The sequence below is a fragment of the Notolepis coatsorum genome, assembly GCF_963971535.1.
Source record: "Notolepis coatsorum genome assembly, chromosome: 1".
Taxonomy (NCBI): Eukaryota; Metazoa; Chordata; class Actinopteri; order Aulopiformes; family Paralepididae; genus Notolepis; species Notolepis coatsorum.
This window is the reverse complement of record NC_140165.1, coordinates 271,519,810-271,536,653: the sequence shown is the minus strand read 5'-3', so window position 1 is coordinate 271,536,653 and position 16,844 is coordinate 271,519,810. Positions and strand designations below refer to the sequence as shown.

Here is a 16,844-nt window from a genome sequence, read left to right as displayed (position 1 = left end):
ATGCATGTAATTGTATTAACGTTATTCTGTGTTATTCTAACGTTACACTACAAATAACGCTACTTGGTTAAAAGGAGCAACACTATTGAGAAATGTAGTTAAGCTATGTGGCGTTGCCCCACGGAGCTCCTGTGCTGTGCTCTGTAGTAAAGCCAGCGGCCCGCCTCCCAACACGGACAGTGACTGACAAGGGGCACTGGTTCCGCCTCATTAAAACAAACGCGCAAATAGCAATTAATCGCGCCCGTCAAAATCATTGCATTCATTTTAATTATCGCGGCAATTAATCGATTTATTGCTTATCGCGGCAGGCCTATATACACACATACACACAGTACACACACAAATAGTACACACACACAGTACACACACACACACACATACATTACACACACACACACAGTACACACACACACCCTTTCATGTGTCATGTCATGTGTGAACGCGCTGAATTTACTTTGTACAACAATGAGTATATATAACTAGCCTTGTCACATCAGACCCATTGAAGGTATGCAAGCTAACTCATCCTCACTGGGTCTGAAAGCGGCACATTGAGAAATAAACAAATAGCTTGTGAAAACATCAATAAAGTGAATGTGACTTACCATGGTGATGTGTTGGTGTCTTGTCTCTCATGCCACAATTAAGTCCTGGTGCTGTGATTACATTAAAGTACTATACTGTACTCTCTACACACCCTCACCCCCTCTACCTCCTCACCCTCCTTTACCTCCTCCTCCACACTCTCCTCTACCTCCTCCTCTCTATGCACCCTTACCCTCTTCTACCTCCTCCTCTCTACCTTCTCACCATCCTCACCCTCCTCCTCTCTACCCCCTACACCCTCCTCTACCTCCTCCTCCACACCCTCCTCTACCTCCTCCTCTCTACCTCCTCACCCTCCTCCTCTCTACCCCCTACACCCTCATCTACCTCCTCTCTATCCCCTCACCCTCCTCTACCTCCTCCTCTCTACCTCCTCACCCTCCTCCTCTCTACCCCCTACACCCTCCTCTACCTCCTCCTCCTCTCTATACACCCGTACCCTCTTCTACCTCCTCACCCTCCTCCTCTCTACATCCTCATCCTCCTCTACCTCCTCCTCTCTAACTCCTATACCTCCTTCTCTCTACCTCCTCACCTTCCTCTACCTCCTCCTCTCTAAGTCATCTACCTCCTTCTCTCTACCTCTTCCTCTACCTTCTCCTCTCTACCTCATCACTCTATACCTCCTCTCTACCTTTAATCAGCAGACAAACGTAATGGATCAGACCAGTCTTTTTGACATGTGGGTTCTAAATTATGGCTTGAATTTAAATGTGTCTTAAGTTAACCCTTTCACTACCACACTACATGGTAGTGAAAGGGTTAACCTTCTGTAGTGTGGTTGTGAAAGGGTTAACCCTTTGTCGTGTGGCAGTGAAAGAGTCTCACGATCGGGGCTCGAGCCTGCCAGATGAGGATCAATCAGCACGGCTGCAAGGGATTACCTCATCAAGCGGGTCCTATATCACCTGGCAGATCCTGTCATCCGGTGTCGCAGTGTTAAACTGCCTTCCCAGGTACGACGTCTCGACCTGAAGCCCTGCTAACCCGCTCTTGTTATTATTCCCTGTTCTAACCTCCCTCTCTTGTGCCCAAGGACTCCGTTCCAGTGTGCCCGTCTGGACCCCTGGTGCTGGACTACGGAGTTCCTGCTCTCACCCCTGACACAGCCGGTGTCTACGTTCTCCCGCACTGCACAAGGAGTGCATCTGCTTCAAGACCATCCTCCCGCACTGCACAAGGAGTGCACCTGTTCAAAGAACATTCTTTCATACTGCACAAGGAGTGCACCTGTGCTACCCCCCAAGAACATTCATCCCCGTCTGTTGTACATTCCTGCATGTGATTCTTGTCTGCTTGGGGGGAACAATTAAAACACCCTAAACCGCTCCATTCTCTCTCCTCCTGTGTTCGCTATTGGGCTCCGCAAGAACCCCTATCCTCACAAAGAGTTAACCTGCTGTATTGTCGCTGTGAAAGGGTTAACCCTTTGGTAGTGTAGTAGTGAAAGGGTTAAACACAACATAACCCGTAGATAGATAATGGTAAATGGACTGCAGTGTATTTGTCCTCAGGAGGAAATGATTTCCCACAGTACATAACATACCAAGTAAGACATACAGAAATATACAAAATACAGGATTTACAGGAACACTTAATTACAGGGGTCACACAACAGCAGAGACAAAGACATGGCACCATATACACTGTAGAAGAACTGGCTCAATAATACTACGGTACAGGAGGAGAAGAGTCATAGAGCAACTTTCCAGGGGGGAGAAAACATTTCAGGAGCATAAATGCACCTCCTTATGTTAGCTCAGCTTTTTAGTTCATTTGGTTCATTCATTGTTACAATGGAAGCCAATGGCAATATGGTGAATCAGCAGGAAATAACTGGTAACGGCAAAAGATTATGAAACAAGTAGGGCGCCTTGAATTTCTGTATCAAGGCAAGAATGATTCAGAACCCACACGTCAAAAACACAGGCATGGTCCTTTAAAGCTGCAATCATTCTGTGTCTTTCTCTCTCAATATTCCAGTCATTCACTGCCTGTTAGGGAGTTGACCGCCGTGCCTTAAAAGACTATGTCATTATCTTTTCTCTCACGCTTCCTAAGCTATTATCGGAGATCAATACCAAGTGGATGTAGGAGGGAGTCCGTTCACATTGCTTATCCATCTGTCCCTGGCCAATGGGAGCACGTGGATCAAGATCCCAGCCAATGGGAGTGAGTCAACGATGTGTTGGCGGTGGTTAGGCAGAGAACGCTCCATCAGGGGGTTGTATGTCCTGTGTGTGTGTGTGTGTGTGTGTGTGTGTGTGTGTGTGTGTGTGTGTGTGTGTGTGTGTGTGTGTGTGTGTGTGTGTGTGTGTGTGTGTGTGTGTGTGTGTGTGTGTGTGTGTGTGTGCGTGCACGCGTGTGTGTGTGTGTGTGTGTGTGTGTGTGTGTGTGTGTGTCTATTTACACTTGGACCTCGTCCAGTAATGAGTAATGACCCGAATAAATCATGGCTAGCAGGTGAGTACACAGGCATAAACACACATATACATACACACACACACAAGCACGCACACATGTATGCAGACACGCATACATGCACACACACACACACACACACACACACACACACAAGCAGGCTCACAGACACACACACATACACAAAAAAACTCCTTCCCTCCACACACACACACACACACACACACAAACATATCAGGATCTGTAGTGTGAATCCATGTGTACACACACACAAACACACACAGATGAGGCCAAAACCCAATGAAGTGCATACAGACCGGCATGCAATGTAAGCACATGCGTACGCACTACTCACACACAATCACAACCACATACACACACACCAGGGCTGTACAGTGCAACATATTATGTCTCACATGCTATGAAGAATCGGTCTGTGTGATGAATACATTTACTGCAGTAGCACTCGTGCTGTGTGAGTTGTAGTCTATAGTGCGATTGTGCCGCTCTCAGTAAACACACACACACAAACAAACACTTCAGTTTGTGTCATACTGATGCTTTAAGTGGTTAAAGTGTGTTTGTGTAGTAGGTGACACATGTACAGTATGATGAATAGGTTTCCAACCTGTGGGCCATTTTCACGGTGGGCTCATAGGAACAAACACTGGCATCTTCAGCCTCCGGGACAGACGTACTAGGGATGGGTACCTTTCACATTTGAATCGATACCGGTACCCAACGGTACCTTTTTTCTGTACTTTAGTCTCAAAAAATTTAATCTACCTACCTCAGTCGTGAAAAAATAAATCCAAACTTCAAATAACTACACTTTCGACTGTTTTCGGCTTGCCATTGACCCGACTGCTTTGTTGTTGAATCAAGTCAAATCCTAGGTAAGCGTATATTGTGCGTGTGAACGTTGACATGAAAAAATAAAAATAAAAAAGTAAAAATTATTATTATTCTTTTTTTTTTTTTTTTTGGTATCTCACGTGAATCGATACTCGGTAGTACCGACGTGTTTCGGTAAGTACCTTTAAAAGTACCGAATTCGGTACCCATCCCTACGTACGACCAATCCGTCATGACAAATCTGTGAAACTCCTTTTGCTAATGTTTGCTCTGCAAATGAATGAAATCTCAGAAAAGCCCCCCTTTGGGCGGCCGGGTAGCACAGCGGACTAAGCGTCTGTCTACCACCACAGAGACACTGGTATCGAATCCGGCTGTCAGCGGTGCCTCCGGCTTGGCCGGTCGTCATACTGGCACAATTGGCAGTGTCAGCGGGAGGGAAGCCGGTGGGTGGTAATCTGGTCGTTGTAAACAGCGACTCCTACAGGTCGGTCAGGGCGCCTGCACAGCGAGGGAGGGAAATGGTGAAGGTAGTGTGACCTCCCACGTGTTACACTTCACCAATGAGAGTCCTCGCTGCCAGGTGAGAAGAGGCTGCTGGCTGTCTCCTATGTATCGGAGGAAGCATGTGATAGACTTCAGGGCTCCCTAGGCCGACCAGTGGGGGGCACATGTGTGCAAGGACCAGGAAGGGGAGGGGGGAATTGGCATGAGTGACTAAATTGGGATGGGAGGAAAATACAGAAAATAGGAGGAGAAAAAGCCCCCCTTTCCATCTAGTGGTCATCAGACACACACTGCTGTTATGCTCCACGTGTCTTACAGGTCACATAACAAAACAATCATCATCATCATCATCATCATCATCATCATCAAAAATGATTAATCAACTAAAAGAAGTCAGTTAGTTGACTAGTTGACTAATAAGTGCAAGCACTACAATCAATCAATCAGTCAGTTAATCAATGTTAGTTCAGCTGTTTCATCACAAATGCCTTAGAGGGATTAAGCTAGCTGACGCAGCTTTGCATGAGGCACAGCCCAGACAGGGGCCTTTGATCTTCGCTGGCAAATCAATAATGATCATGACACGTCATTCTACTCTACGAAACCATTGTGCCCTGCCCTATACTCTACATGGGGCACAATCACCAGACAGATGTAGCTAGCATGCTAGCTAGTTTGCAGGCTATTTCGCTTCCTTGCTTTGGTTTGGGGTTCCAGCAGTTCTCTTCAACTGCTCTCTCTTTCCCCAGCACTTCCTGGGCTATAGCGCCTCCTCCTCTGCCCTCCTGGTATCAGGCTAGCTTGTGTGATGTGAGATTGAAGGTTGTATGACGTACGTTGTATGTGGTGAAAGTACCCACATGGGGGGGTCGAATATTTTTATATTCAGATCAAATTGTATTGCCAATATTTATATTTTTCTACTATTACCCTGCCCATACCTGTACCTCCACTCCCCCTCCCCATGCTACTATGACGCCTGAATTTCCCCAATGGGATCAATAAAGGAATATATTATCTTGTCTTATTTTATCTAGCCAATCACCATCCCAAATACTGTATCTGTATACAGACAATTTTCCAGAGTAGTCGTCGATGTACTAAGCAAAGATATAGAGACTGCCCCGACCTAAATAACACTGACTATCTATACTAGGGTACATTCCGTCCAGCTGCCATACATCTCTACAATAACACATGTGGCAATGGCCCGACCTCAGCAGTCACACACAGGATAACTTCTGGTCCTGTCTGCACTGCTCAGTCAAATCGGCTACTCTTGCACACATCCTATTCAGGAGTATAGTTTTCATAGCCATGCACATCTGCTAAGTACATATATAGACTCAACCAACCGCGTACAATTACCTAGAACAAGAAGCACGCCATTTTAGTGGTTGAGTCTAGAAACTCCTCACTGTAGGCCAGATGGAATGAAGGCTGTGTAAACTCTCATCAGACTTAATTACCTAATTACCATCTTAATAATCAAAATATTGAAAACCTTTTTGCATGAGGTTGTCTGTCATATTAACAAATAATTGAGAATGAACGCTTCATCAAGTGAACTAATTGACCCAGAGGGTTAAGCCTCGGCCCCAACGAGCCCAGGCTGGTTTGAGGTTGCGACCTCCGCTGACCGTCTTGTGATCAGATGTCTCCCTTGGCTCTCCGCTCTGGACCAACGGCCCACAGACCGAAAGCCATGTGGCTGCTCGCTTGTGTGTAAAAACAACTTATCTTCCGCTCTCTTTCCCTCCTCTCTGCTATTGCTCTCTTTTCACTCGTTCTCTCTCATTTGCTCTCTATCTTTCCCATCTCCCTCTCTCCCACTCTCCCACTCTCCCACTCTCTCTCTCTCTCTCTCTCTCTCTCTCTCTCTCTCTCTCTCTCTCTCTCTCTCTCTCTCTCTCTCTCTCTCTCTCTCTCTCTCTCTGTCACCCACTGTAACTGAGAAGCCATTGGTCTTGCTGAGTTTGTTATTTGATCCCAAGAGAATGGACTCTGTTTTACCCAGGTGTAATGATAGTTTGTTATCAGCGAGCCAGGTGCAGATTCTGCCGAGTTCTGAGCTGAGGGTTTTTTCGACCTGTAACTTGTTCTTGTCAGAGACCAGCAGGGCTGAGTCGTCCGCGAACAAGAACAAGTTGCAGTCACAAGCTGACGACATGACATTTGCATAAATTAGGAACAGTAACGGTCCTAGTATGCTTCCTTGTGGAACACCACAGCTCACTGGGAGGGGGGGGGGGGGGGGGGGGGGGGTAGAGTACCGCTGACCTCCACCATCTGTTCTCTCCCCTCCAGGTAGGATTGCATCCAGCTCACTGATAGACTATCAAAACCAATTGCTTTTAGCTTGTCAATCAGAATGGAGTGTATCTGTTTCATCTTTATAACCGACAACAAACTATCATTACACATGGGCAAAACAGAGTCCATTCTCTTCGGTTCAAATAACAAACTCAGCAAGACCGACGGCTTCTCAGTTACAGTGGGTGACAATATTGTCACAAGGAAAGATGAAATTGCCTACCTGGGTTCCATCCTAGAGGCTAATCTTTCCTGTGACAAAATGCCATCCAATGTAATAAAAAAAGTCAACCAACGAACTCGATTCTTGTACCGGATCTCCTCTCTGGTAAACAAGAATACCCTGAAGACTCTGGCAGGAGCACTCATTCAAGGGTACTACGACTATGCTTGCACCTCATGGTACCAAAGCACCTCAAAGGCACTAAAAACCAAATTACAAACATCTCAAAACAAACTAGTCAGACTACTGCTTGACCTGACTCCTAGAACCCACCTCACCCCTGCCCACTTTGACAACCTAGGATGGCTTAGAGTAGACGACAGAGTACAGCAACTTGCAATGGGCCTGATCTACAAGATACACTACACGACCAAGGTACCCATGTACATGTCAAAATACTTCCCAAAGGTCAGTGAATACCACGATCACAACACCAGAGGGAGCTCCACAAATCATGTTAAACCCAGATTCGGCTCAAACAAGGGACTAAACACGTTTCGCAATTATGCCACATCAATGTGGAACGCCCTACCCAAAGCTGTAAAGGAATGTGAATCACTACCCACTTTCAAAAACACTCTCAAAGAACACCTACGGGAGACTGCAATTCGAAACTGGCCCCTACAAATGTCCTAACCCAGTTGTACAGTAAATGACCAAGTATGGCTTTGTCAGTATTCCAATGTACAGTGTACAGTGTGTTGTCAGTTGCAGTGTGACAGCTCTGTTTACACATCATTCCTATTCCCTTTTAATTGTATATATCATTTTTGTTTTGATTGTATTGTTCCACTTTTGCTTTGGCAATGTTAACTCATGTTTTCTCATGCCCATTGAATTGAGTGTGTGTGTTGTCTGTGTATGCAGAGTGTGAAATAAATGGGTCATGCTGCCTGCATGCCCAACGTGAGAAGTTAGTCTCGTCATTCTTGTAATTGCTACACTACACTGTTACAATGATATATAAAATATCATAGTATATTATATACCCATTCAATATGCACATGACAGAAAATATTATATGCCATATAATATGTTCTGTCATGTGCATATTGAATGGGTATTACTAATACTATTAATACTAATACTAGCCGAGAGTAGGTCAAATTTTGGCTGGTAGCTCTCGGCTACGGTGGTAAATTAAAAAGTAGATCTTGGTTCAAAAAAGGTTGGGCACCCCTGGGCTAGACCATGGAGAATTTTGAAGACCAGACTGGCATAGGTTAGTTTGATGAGAGATGTAGAAGTTTAATACAGGTTAGTGTTTTATGGGGATGCTCTATCATCATCATGTTTTATTATGATGCTCTATGTTTTATTATGATGCTCTATGTTTTATTATGATGCTCTGTTTTATGTTGATGTCTGTCCATGATGGAAATAAGTGCTTTCACTTTTTCATGTTTTATCCCTTGGATGCTGTCTTTTATCCTGTCCCCAATAAAAAAAATATTAAAATATTTTTTGCTTTTATTTGCTTTAAAAATATATAGCTTTTTAATTTTTTTAACTGAAAATGTATATTATTTATCTGCAATAAAAGTATATACATCATCTGTTTTATCTAATAAGATAATGTTTTCAGTCTGTTCACCTCACTCCAATCATTATTATTGCAGCAACATAGGATTGTCAAGCAAAAACTATTTTATATATATATTTATTTATTTTTATACCAATACTTGGTGTCAGTGTATCGATATAATATCGCCACTCAAAATATTGCAATATATCGCTGTATCGATTTTTTTCCCCCACCCCTAGTGAAAATGATGTTTTTTATTAGGGTTGATAAATAAAAAAGGGTTGATAAAATCAAAGCAAGTGACTTCATTCACTGCATTTTTCACACATTAACTCTCTCTAGTGGAGAAAATGTTATTATATCTCAAGGCCATGTTTAGACGGGAACGCTCGCGGGTGAAACCAGCAAAATATTTCTTCGAATGTGCCTTTTGTTTATACGGCAACAGCGTTTTTGCGGGGAGAATCCGCAAAAAAGTGAGACCACCTTCCTGGGTGGAAATCCTAGAAACGATAAACCTTTGCGCTATCATCTGAACAGTCAAACCGCATAAAACTATGACGAAAGGGTTCTCAAGGCTCTCGTCGCGTACTGCTTACATCACAGGCATGCGCCAGTAGCCTAGAAGCGTAAACAAAGTATGTCTGATTCTATCCATGGCGATCACCTGAATGCTACATTGGCAGTACTTTTAAATACACAAGAATCTGTCCCGCGGCTATCGCAACTATTAGTGACTGGAGCCACTGTCTGTGAGTGACTCTGCTTTGGTCCAATCACATTCCCCCACCCACAGTCTGCGAATCAGAGGCAGAGTGGGGCGGGTCTTCACAGCACGTCATGTGACATATGCGCCAATCGTGTGACAGCGGGACTCCGTCGTCTCGAGTTTTTACAGCCTCGTCTGCACGCAGAATTCCATCCCAAAACACTAGTCTAAACGCAACATTAAAAGTGAGACCGCAAGACGACTTTTGCGGTTTCTGTTCAGACTCTCTCCGTCTAAACATGGCCTGTCATTTTTGTTCAATGACCCCAAAATGACAGTCCAAGTCTATACTATTTATACCGTTCATTAAAAGTAATGGATCGAATCAGTACTTTATCGGTCGATAGTTGATACCCAAAGCCCAGGTATCGATATCGGGACTGAAGAAGCCAGATCGGTGAATCCCTATCTACAATGTGTAAACAAGATTGTGTTGTGACTTGTGACGAAAATAAAGTACTTCTCCTATAGGGCTATTCCGGGACCAGCGCTCTACAGCACCAGAATGCCCACTCGCGACCCAAAGGTGGGCCGCGAGCAGCCACGGGTGGGCCGCGAGATGATTTAAAAAAAAAAAAAAAAAAAAAATTTATTTTTAATTTTTTTATTTTTTATTTTTTTATTTTTTATTTTTTTATTTTAATTTTTTTTGTCAGGCCACTGAACTTAGAAGCAGGCCAGGACAGTGTTTCTAGTTGTATTCTAAAATTCTATTCTATTGTATTCTAAAATGTGACTATATGGTTTTATATTAACTTAATAAATAAACAAAAACGAAAAATCTACTTATTTCAACGAACATTTCAAACTAAATAACAGATTATGCACATAAAACGCTGACAACAACCGAAGCAACAATAGTATTTTAATGAGGCTATTATTATTATCATTATTTTGCAACAAGTTAGCCCTCTCATAAATAGCACATATAAATGAATAACTAACTTGAACTAACTTAATAGGATTGAAGTGATATTTGGCTTAAAAAATCGGTCGCCTGGCAAAAAAAAAAAAAAAAAAAAGCCAGACGATGTGCATTGGGCCGCGGCTCTCTGACGCCTTATTTTCTGGGTCCTGGCCTGAAAAGTTTGGGAACCCCTGCTCTACAGCACCAGAATGCCCACTTGGTCCCAAATAGAATTCTGGGTACTGTACAGCCTATTCACAAAGCTGATCTGGGGGTCAGCGACCAGGAACAACCATGTCCAAATGAACAGACTGAAACTGATTCCAGAGCAGTAGGCCTACTGCCACTTTGAGAGGCTTTGTGTATTATGCACCTGGTCCCAGTGGTAGGGTTGGCAGATTAAAACAAGTTTAAATTTCAATTACGATTTTGGCTTCCCACGATCATGAAAGATAATCGAGATAAAACGAGTATTGTGCTGCATGCCGTCTTGCTCTCATTTTATCTTGTGCTGTAAATGCAGCGCACCCTTCCTCCACAGCGGTGCGCTCCACCCCTCCCACCTCAAACTGTAGTTTCAGCTCGTGTTGAGAGGGAGGAGAGAGCCACGGTGCATTTCTCCAATAATTTTTAAACGTCTTTGGTAACTTGTAAATGGTGACAGAAAGGCAGCCTTTGGTCGAGAAGAAAGATAAAACAAATTCAGTTGTCATTATATTATGTTCTCAAATCAATCAAATAAAAAAGTAATTGCGTTTCATAATCGTAGACCGGCTGTTGGCAGGCTACAGTAACCATATACTGTACCATCTCGTTCACAAGAACTCACCTTCCAATCATAGTAGAGTGCTGTTGCACAGCGGCCTCCAGGAGGCGCTCTAAGATGGTCCATTCCCCCATGGCTGGTTCTAAGAGGCATCCACCAGGCACAGGAAACCAGCGAGGACCCCACTTCCGGTGGGCTTCCTACTCAGGGGGGGGTGCAAGGGCACAGGTGTTGAAAGGTATGCTCCTCGTTCTGTAAGTCCACTTGGTGGTATAGGAGAGAGGCTGGTTGGTGTGGGGGTGTGTGGTTGTGGCAGAGGTCGCTGAGGGTGTACAGTGTCCAGGGTACAAGAGGGGGTGGAGGGGTTGAAAGGACTCCGGGGGCCCCTAAAAGTAGCTCATTGGGGCCCCATCGTTTCTGCTACTGTCAATGCCCAAACCTCACACACACACCACTGGAGTCCCACAACACACCTGAGATGAGCTAAACTAAGCTGGTCTTGGCACACACACATTTGTACACTGGTGTGTGTGTGTGTGTGTGTGTGTCTATTATATATGCCTACCTGGGCAGACACGCCCCCTCTACTAGGAGTACACCTGCTCAGAGCTCCAAGTGAGTTTGTCTCTTTCTGCTTTCCTACTCTTCTCGTTTCTCAGCAGCTGATTTCCTCCCAAGGGGATCAATAAAGGAAGGTCTTATCTTAGACTTAGGTTATATATCTTGGCACGCCTGACCCTGGTCACCATAAACAGCTGATATGTGCTCTACACACACATGCGCACCAGTTGAACACCAAACGTACATAAAAGGACTTTTTAACAGTACTTCAAGTATTGCTGGCTGCTCTTCTCAGCGATTTTAAGTCTCTCGCCGATATCCAAGGACCTATAGTTTGTGTGAAACATACTCTCTCTCTCTCTCTCTCTCTCTCTCTCTCTATCTCTCTTTCTCTCTCTCTCTCTCTCTCTCTCTCCTCTCTCTCTCTCTCTCTCTCTCTCTCTCTCTCTCTCTCTCTCTCTCTCTCTCTCTCTCTCTCTCTCTCTCTCACACACACACACACACACACACACGAGCCCAGCTCACACCATCCCGCTTTGACAGCATCTTGTAGCCTGCTCGCGCTGCACAGGTCCTACATTCAAGTCAGTAACCATGGCTCCGAGCCTGTCTTTTCTCTCCATCCTCGTTCCTTCTTTCTTTCTCTTTCTCTCTTTATTGTCTCTCCACTCTTCTCGCTGGCAGCCCGTGCCTCTCCTCGTTTGGGATATCTCCTCCTCCTCCTCCTCCTCCCTCCTCCTTCCTCCTCCTCCTCCCGCCGCCCGCCCTCTTCACTTTGCTTGGTTGTTTCCTCCGCCTTCACCCTCTCTCTCTCTCTCTTATTTATCTCTCTTCTCAGCGAAGCGCCCTCCTCCCCTCTGCTCTCCGGTTCTCCTCGCGCTCTCTCCTCGCTCGGCTAGAAATTGTGCGTAAAACGCTGGTTGTTGCTCGAGTCGTGAGGGAAACTCCACTCCTCCTCCTCTCTCACTCTTCCTCAACGCTCAGTCAGCGCGGTAGAGAGGTGTCTCTCTCTCTCCATTCCTTTTCTTTTCTCCCGCTCCGTCCTCATCTCGGGTCCGTTCTTCACGTCCGTTATCACACTAGTCCTCGCGCTCTTCCACCTGCAGCCCGCCTCGTTCCCTCGCTTTCACTCTTCGCCTGTAGGAAGCCAGTTCGTGCGTCGTGTGTCCAGAGGATTAGCGAGGGGAATCATCTCTCCGTTCCCCCTCCTCCTTAGTCTATCTACCTCCCTCCCTTTCTCTCCTCTCTCTCTCTCTCTCTCACACCCTCGCTCTGTTTATCCCCCCTTCCTCTATCTCCCTCCCTCACTCTCTCACACCCTCGCTCTGTTTATCCCCCCTTTCCTCTCTATCTCCCTCCCTCACTCTCTCTCTCACCCTCGCTCTGTTTATCCCCCCTCCCTCATCTCACTGACACTGTACTGTTGCTCACAGTGTCAGAGACTAGTGCACGGCACACACACCAACTGACACCACAACCACCACACACAACTATCTATTTCCACATCCTTCCTGGCTCTGAACATCTATTTTCCTCAGTATTCTTGGTTGTGCTGCTCCTCACCTGCTCTCCCTTTCTCAGTGGTGTGGTTGTGTGTAGTAGGCCTACTTACGCTTGTTATCGATGATTTGAAGGAGTAGGTCTCTTTGTTATGGTCTGTCAAACTCAACACACATGCATTGCACATACACACAACAGCAGTAACGCCAATATGGGGGGGGGGGGGGGGCAGACGCTGAGGCTATGTGGAGAATTAATTGACAGTCGTCATTATTTAGAGTGTTTTACACAGATGATACCCTCTCTCTAATCATACAGGGTCTTGAACAATAAGAAGAACTTCACCCCGGGGAATCAATGTTACATGTGTGCATGCTGTTTTATCTGTGATTTCAACCAGTGGTAAAATACAAACCAAATGCCTACGTACATTAGCTGTAGGCTACTTGTGAAGACAGTCTCTTAACCTAAGGATGTTATTGGGCTGTGAGGACTTGTGGCCTCAGTCCTCGCAAAAGAAACCATATGGGTTTAATTGTTAAGACTGGGGTTAGAATGAATGTTATATTCAAGTTGTGGTGTTAAGGGATATAATAAAATAGAATATAACTGTATTGTAATGTCACATCCATCTGAACACAGTACACAGGTGAGTGTGTTGCATTCCTCAACCTCACAGCAGGCAGCAGCAATGGCAATAGAACAAAACAAACTGAGTCTGCTGGTCCGGGCCTTCAGGCTGCGGTACCATTTGCCAGATGGTATCAGCTGAAACAGTTTGCATTTGGGTGGCGGGGTCCTGATAATCCTGCAGGCTTTGCTGACACACCGTCCGTTGTATATATCCTGGATGGAGGGAGGCTCCCTGATGTTCTGGCTGTCCTTATGACTCTCCGTAGTGCTTTTCGTTGAGCCTGGGCAGAGCACTTTCCAGACGGTGCTCTGCATCCATACCAGGCGGTGATGCATCCAGTCAGTAAACTCTTTCTTGGCTGTACCTCTGTAGAAGGTCTGTAGAAGCCTGTAGGATCTGGGGCCCCATGTCTTCAGCCGCCTGAGTGGAAAGAGTGTGCCTTCTTCACCATCTGGCCGGTGTGCTTTATTCAATCAACACCTGGCTGGTGTTCATCCCAGCTGACGTCCTCGGTGATGTGGACACCAAGGAACACTCTCTTCGTGGCAGACTGTTGATGTTGATGGGGTCAGTCTTCCTCTCCCTCTCCTGTAGACCATGCCCAGCTCCTTGGTCTTGTCAGTGTTGAGAGAGGTTGTCCACCTCACTGTGCCAGGTTGTCCACCTCACTGTGCCAGGTTGTTCACCTCACTGTGCCAGGCAGCGATGCAGTGGTGGGCATACGCGGTCAAACGACGTTTAGGCTACGTCACTGAGGCAGAAGTGCGCGCATCCTATTATTATGCAAAGTCTAGGTGACACTATCACCTAGACTGTTGTGTGTGTGTGTGTGTGTGTGTGTGTGTGTGTGTGTGTGTGTGTGTGTGTGTGTGTGTGTGCGTGTGGAGTGTTGGGCGTGTGTTATGTGACAAAAGACCGCCCGTCTCGTCCCCAGCTCCGACTCATGAAAGAGGAGAGAGACATGGTATGCGGGTGCGCGCGGGCGCGCGTGCACGTGGCGTTTGGCCTTGGCCCATATTACCACTGCACCACTGGTGCCAGGTTGTTCACCTCACTGTGCCAGGTTGTTCACCTCACTCCTGTAGGCTATTTTTTCGTGTTTCGTCGTTGTTGGTGATCACTGTTGTGTCATCAGCTAACTTAATCACCATGTTGGACCTGTGTGTGGCTACACAATCATGGGGTACAGAGAGTAGAGGAGGGGGTTCAGGACACAGCCCTGGGGACTCCTGTGTTGAGGGGCAGAGTGTTGGGGCCCATCCTCACCACCTGGCGGCGGTCCGACAGAAAGTCCAGGATCCGGCTGCACAGGTTGGGGTTGAGTCTACGTGATTGATTCATTGATTGATTGATTCATTGAAAATTGTATTAACAGATTGCAGAATGGGTACAATACAGTACAGCTCAATACACACAATTGTTAAGGGAATGCAGGAGAAAGACTTCATCTTGTTTACATCAGGGTCCCCCATTTTCAATTCATCATAACATATGACATACATGACATACAGATAGACAGTACTGCTACATCTATACATTTATGATATACCAGATTTACAAATACAGTACTGTTTGTGATACAAAAATAGTCTAAAAAAGAGAGTATATACAGTTGACGAAGAAACTGTACATTGGAGGAGGTGGGGTGGGGGGGGGTTGGGTGGGCGGGGGGACTGTACATTGGAGGTGGTTGGGTGGGTGGGGTGGGGGGGGGGGTAGGCGGGGGGGGGGGGGGGGGTAACTGTACAAGCCAGAGTCACGCCCCTCATAAAAAAAAAAACCCTGAACCCCACCGTCATAGCCAACTATCGTCCTGTCTCTCTTCTCTCCTTCCTTTCTAAAACACTTGAACGTGCTGTATCCAACCAACTTACTGCTTATCTCTTACAGAATGACCTCCTAGACCCCAATCAGTCTGGCTTCCGGACTGGCCACTCCACAGAAACGGCCCTCATTGCGGTCACAGAGGCACTTCACTTAGCAAAAGCGAAAGGCCTCTCCTCTGTCCTGATTCTCCTAGATCTATCTGCAGCCTTCGACACAGTCAACTATCAGATCCTCCTCGCGGCCCTCGCAGGAATGGGAGTGGCTGGATCTGCGCTGACATGGCTGACATCATACCTCAATGACCGCTCCTACCAAGTGTCATGGAGAGGGACTCTGTCGGCCACCCGCCCCCTCCGGACGGGTGTCCCCCAGGGCTCGGTCCTAGGACCCCTTCTCTTCTCCCTCTACACTAAATCACTGGGTAACATTATCACGTCTCATGGCTTCTCATATCATTGTTATGCCGATGATACTCAACTCTTCCTCTCCTTCCCTCCCTCAGATATCCACGTCTCTGAGCGGATCTCGGCCTGTCTGTCCGACATCTCCGCCTGGATGACGACCAACCACCTCAAACTGAACCTAAGCAAAACAGAATTGCTCCACCTGCCGGCCAAATCCTCCCCCCTGACCGACCTCTCCATCACAGTCGAGAATGCAGCTGTGACCGCGTCGCCGACCGCCAAGAACCTTGGTGTTGTCCTCGACGACCAGTTGAACTTCTCTGCTCACATCGCAGCGACAACCAGAACCTGCAGATTCCTCCTGAGCAACGTCAGAAGGATACGCCCCTTCCTGACAAAAGAAGCCACCCAACTCCTCGTCCAATCAACAGTCATCTCCCGCCTCGACTACTGCAACGCACTGCTAGCTGGCCTCCCGGCCACTGCCACCAAGCCTCTTCAACTCATTCAAAATGCAGCGGCCCGCCTGATCTCAAACCTACCGAAGTCGGCCCATGTCACCCCACTTCTTAGGGACCTGCACTGGCTCCCCATTGCTGCACGTATCCGCTTCAAGGCCCTCGACCTAGCATACCGTGCGGCAAAGGGAACCGCTCCCGCCTACCTCCGGTCAATGGTCTCTAACTACACACCCTCAAGACCCCTACGCTCTGCATCTTCTGGCCGCCTCAGATCTACTCCTATCCAAGCTCCCGGAGGGTCATCAAAGAGAAGCCGCCTATTCTCAGTCCTTGCCCCACAATGGTGGAATGAACTACCCATCCCAGTTAGGACAGCCGAATCCCGTCCAATCTTTCGCCGTCGACTAAAGACTCACTTCTTCAACCATTATCTGAAATGATAAAAAAAAAAAAAAAAAAAAAATCTAACCCCGACTAACCTTACTGTCATGCACTTGTCCTAATAAACTAACCTACACTGTAACACGCAACACTTTGATGAACATTGTTACTCAGCTGATAG

General features: G+C 46.4%; 1 protein-coding gene across 1 annotated transcript in view; it reads right to left on the bottom strand.

Annotated features, from left to right (window-relative positions):
* The window catches only part of gjd1b (gap junction protein delta 1b), a gene marked incomplete at its 3' end in the record, with an annotated part of 173,527 nt that extends 162,489 nt beyond the window's left edge, over positions 1 to 11,038 (bottom strand). Inside the window, exon 1 of the mRNA XM_084333133.1 lies at positions 10,959 to 11,038. Coding sequence (XP_084189259.1) covers positions 10,959 to 11,029 — 71 coding nt within the window. The 5' untranslated portion in view covers positions 11,030 to 11,038. The remainder of the gene's footprint in view (positions 1 to 10,958) is intronic.
* Positions 11,039 to 16,844: the final 5,806 nt, after the last annotated feature.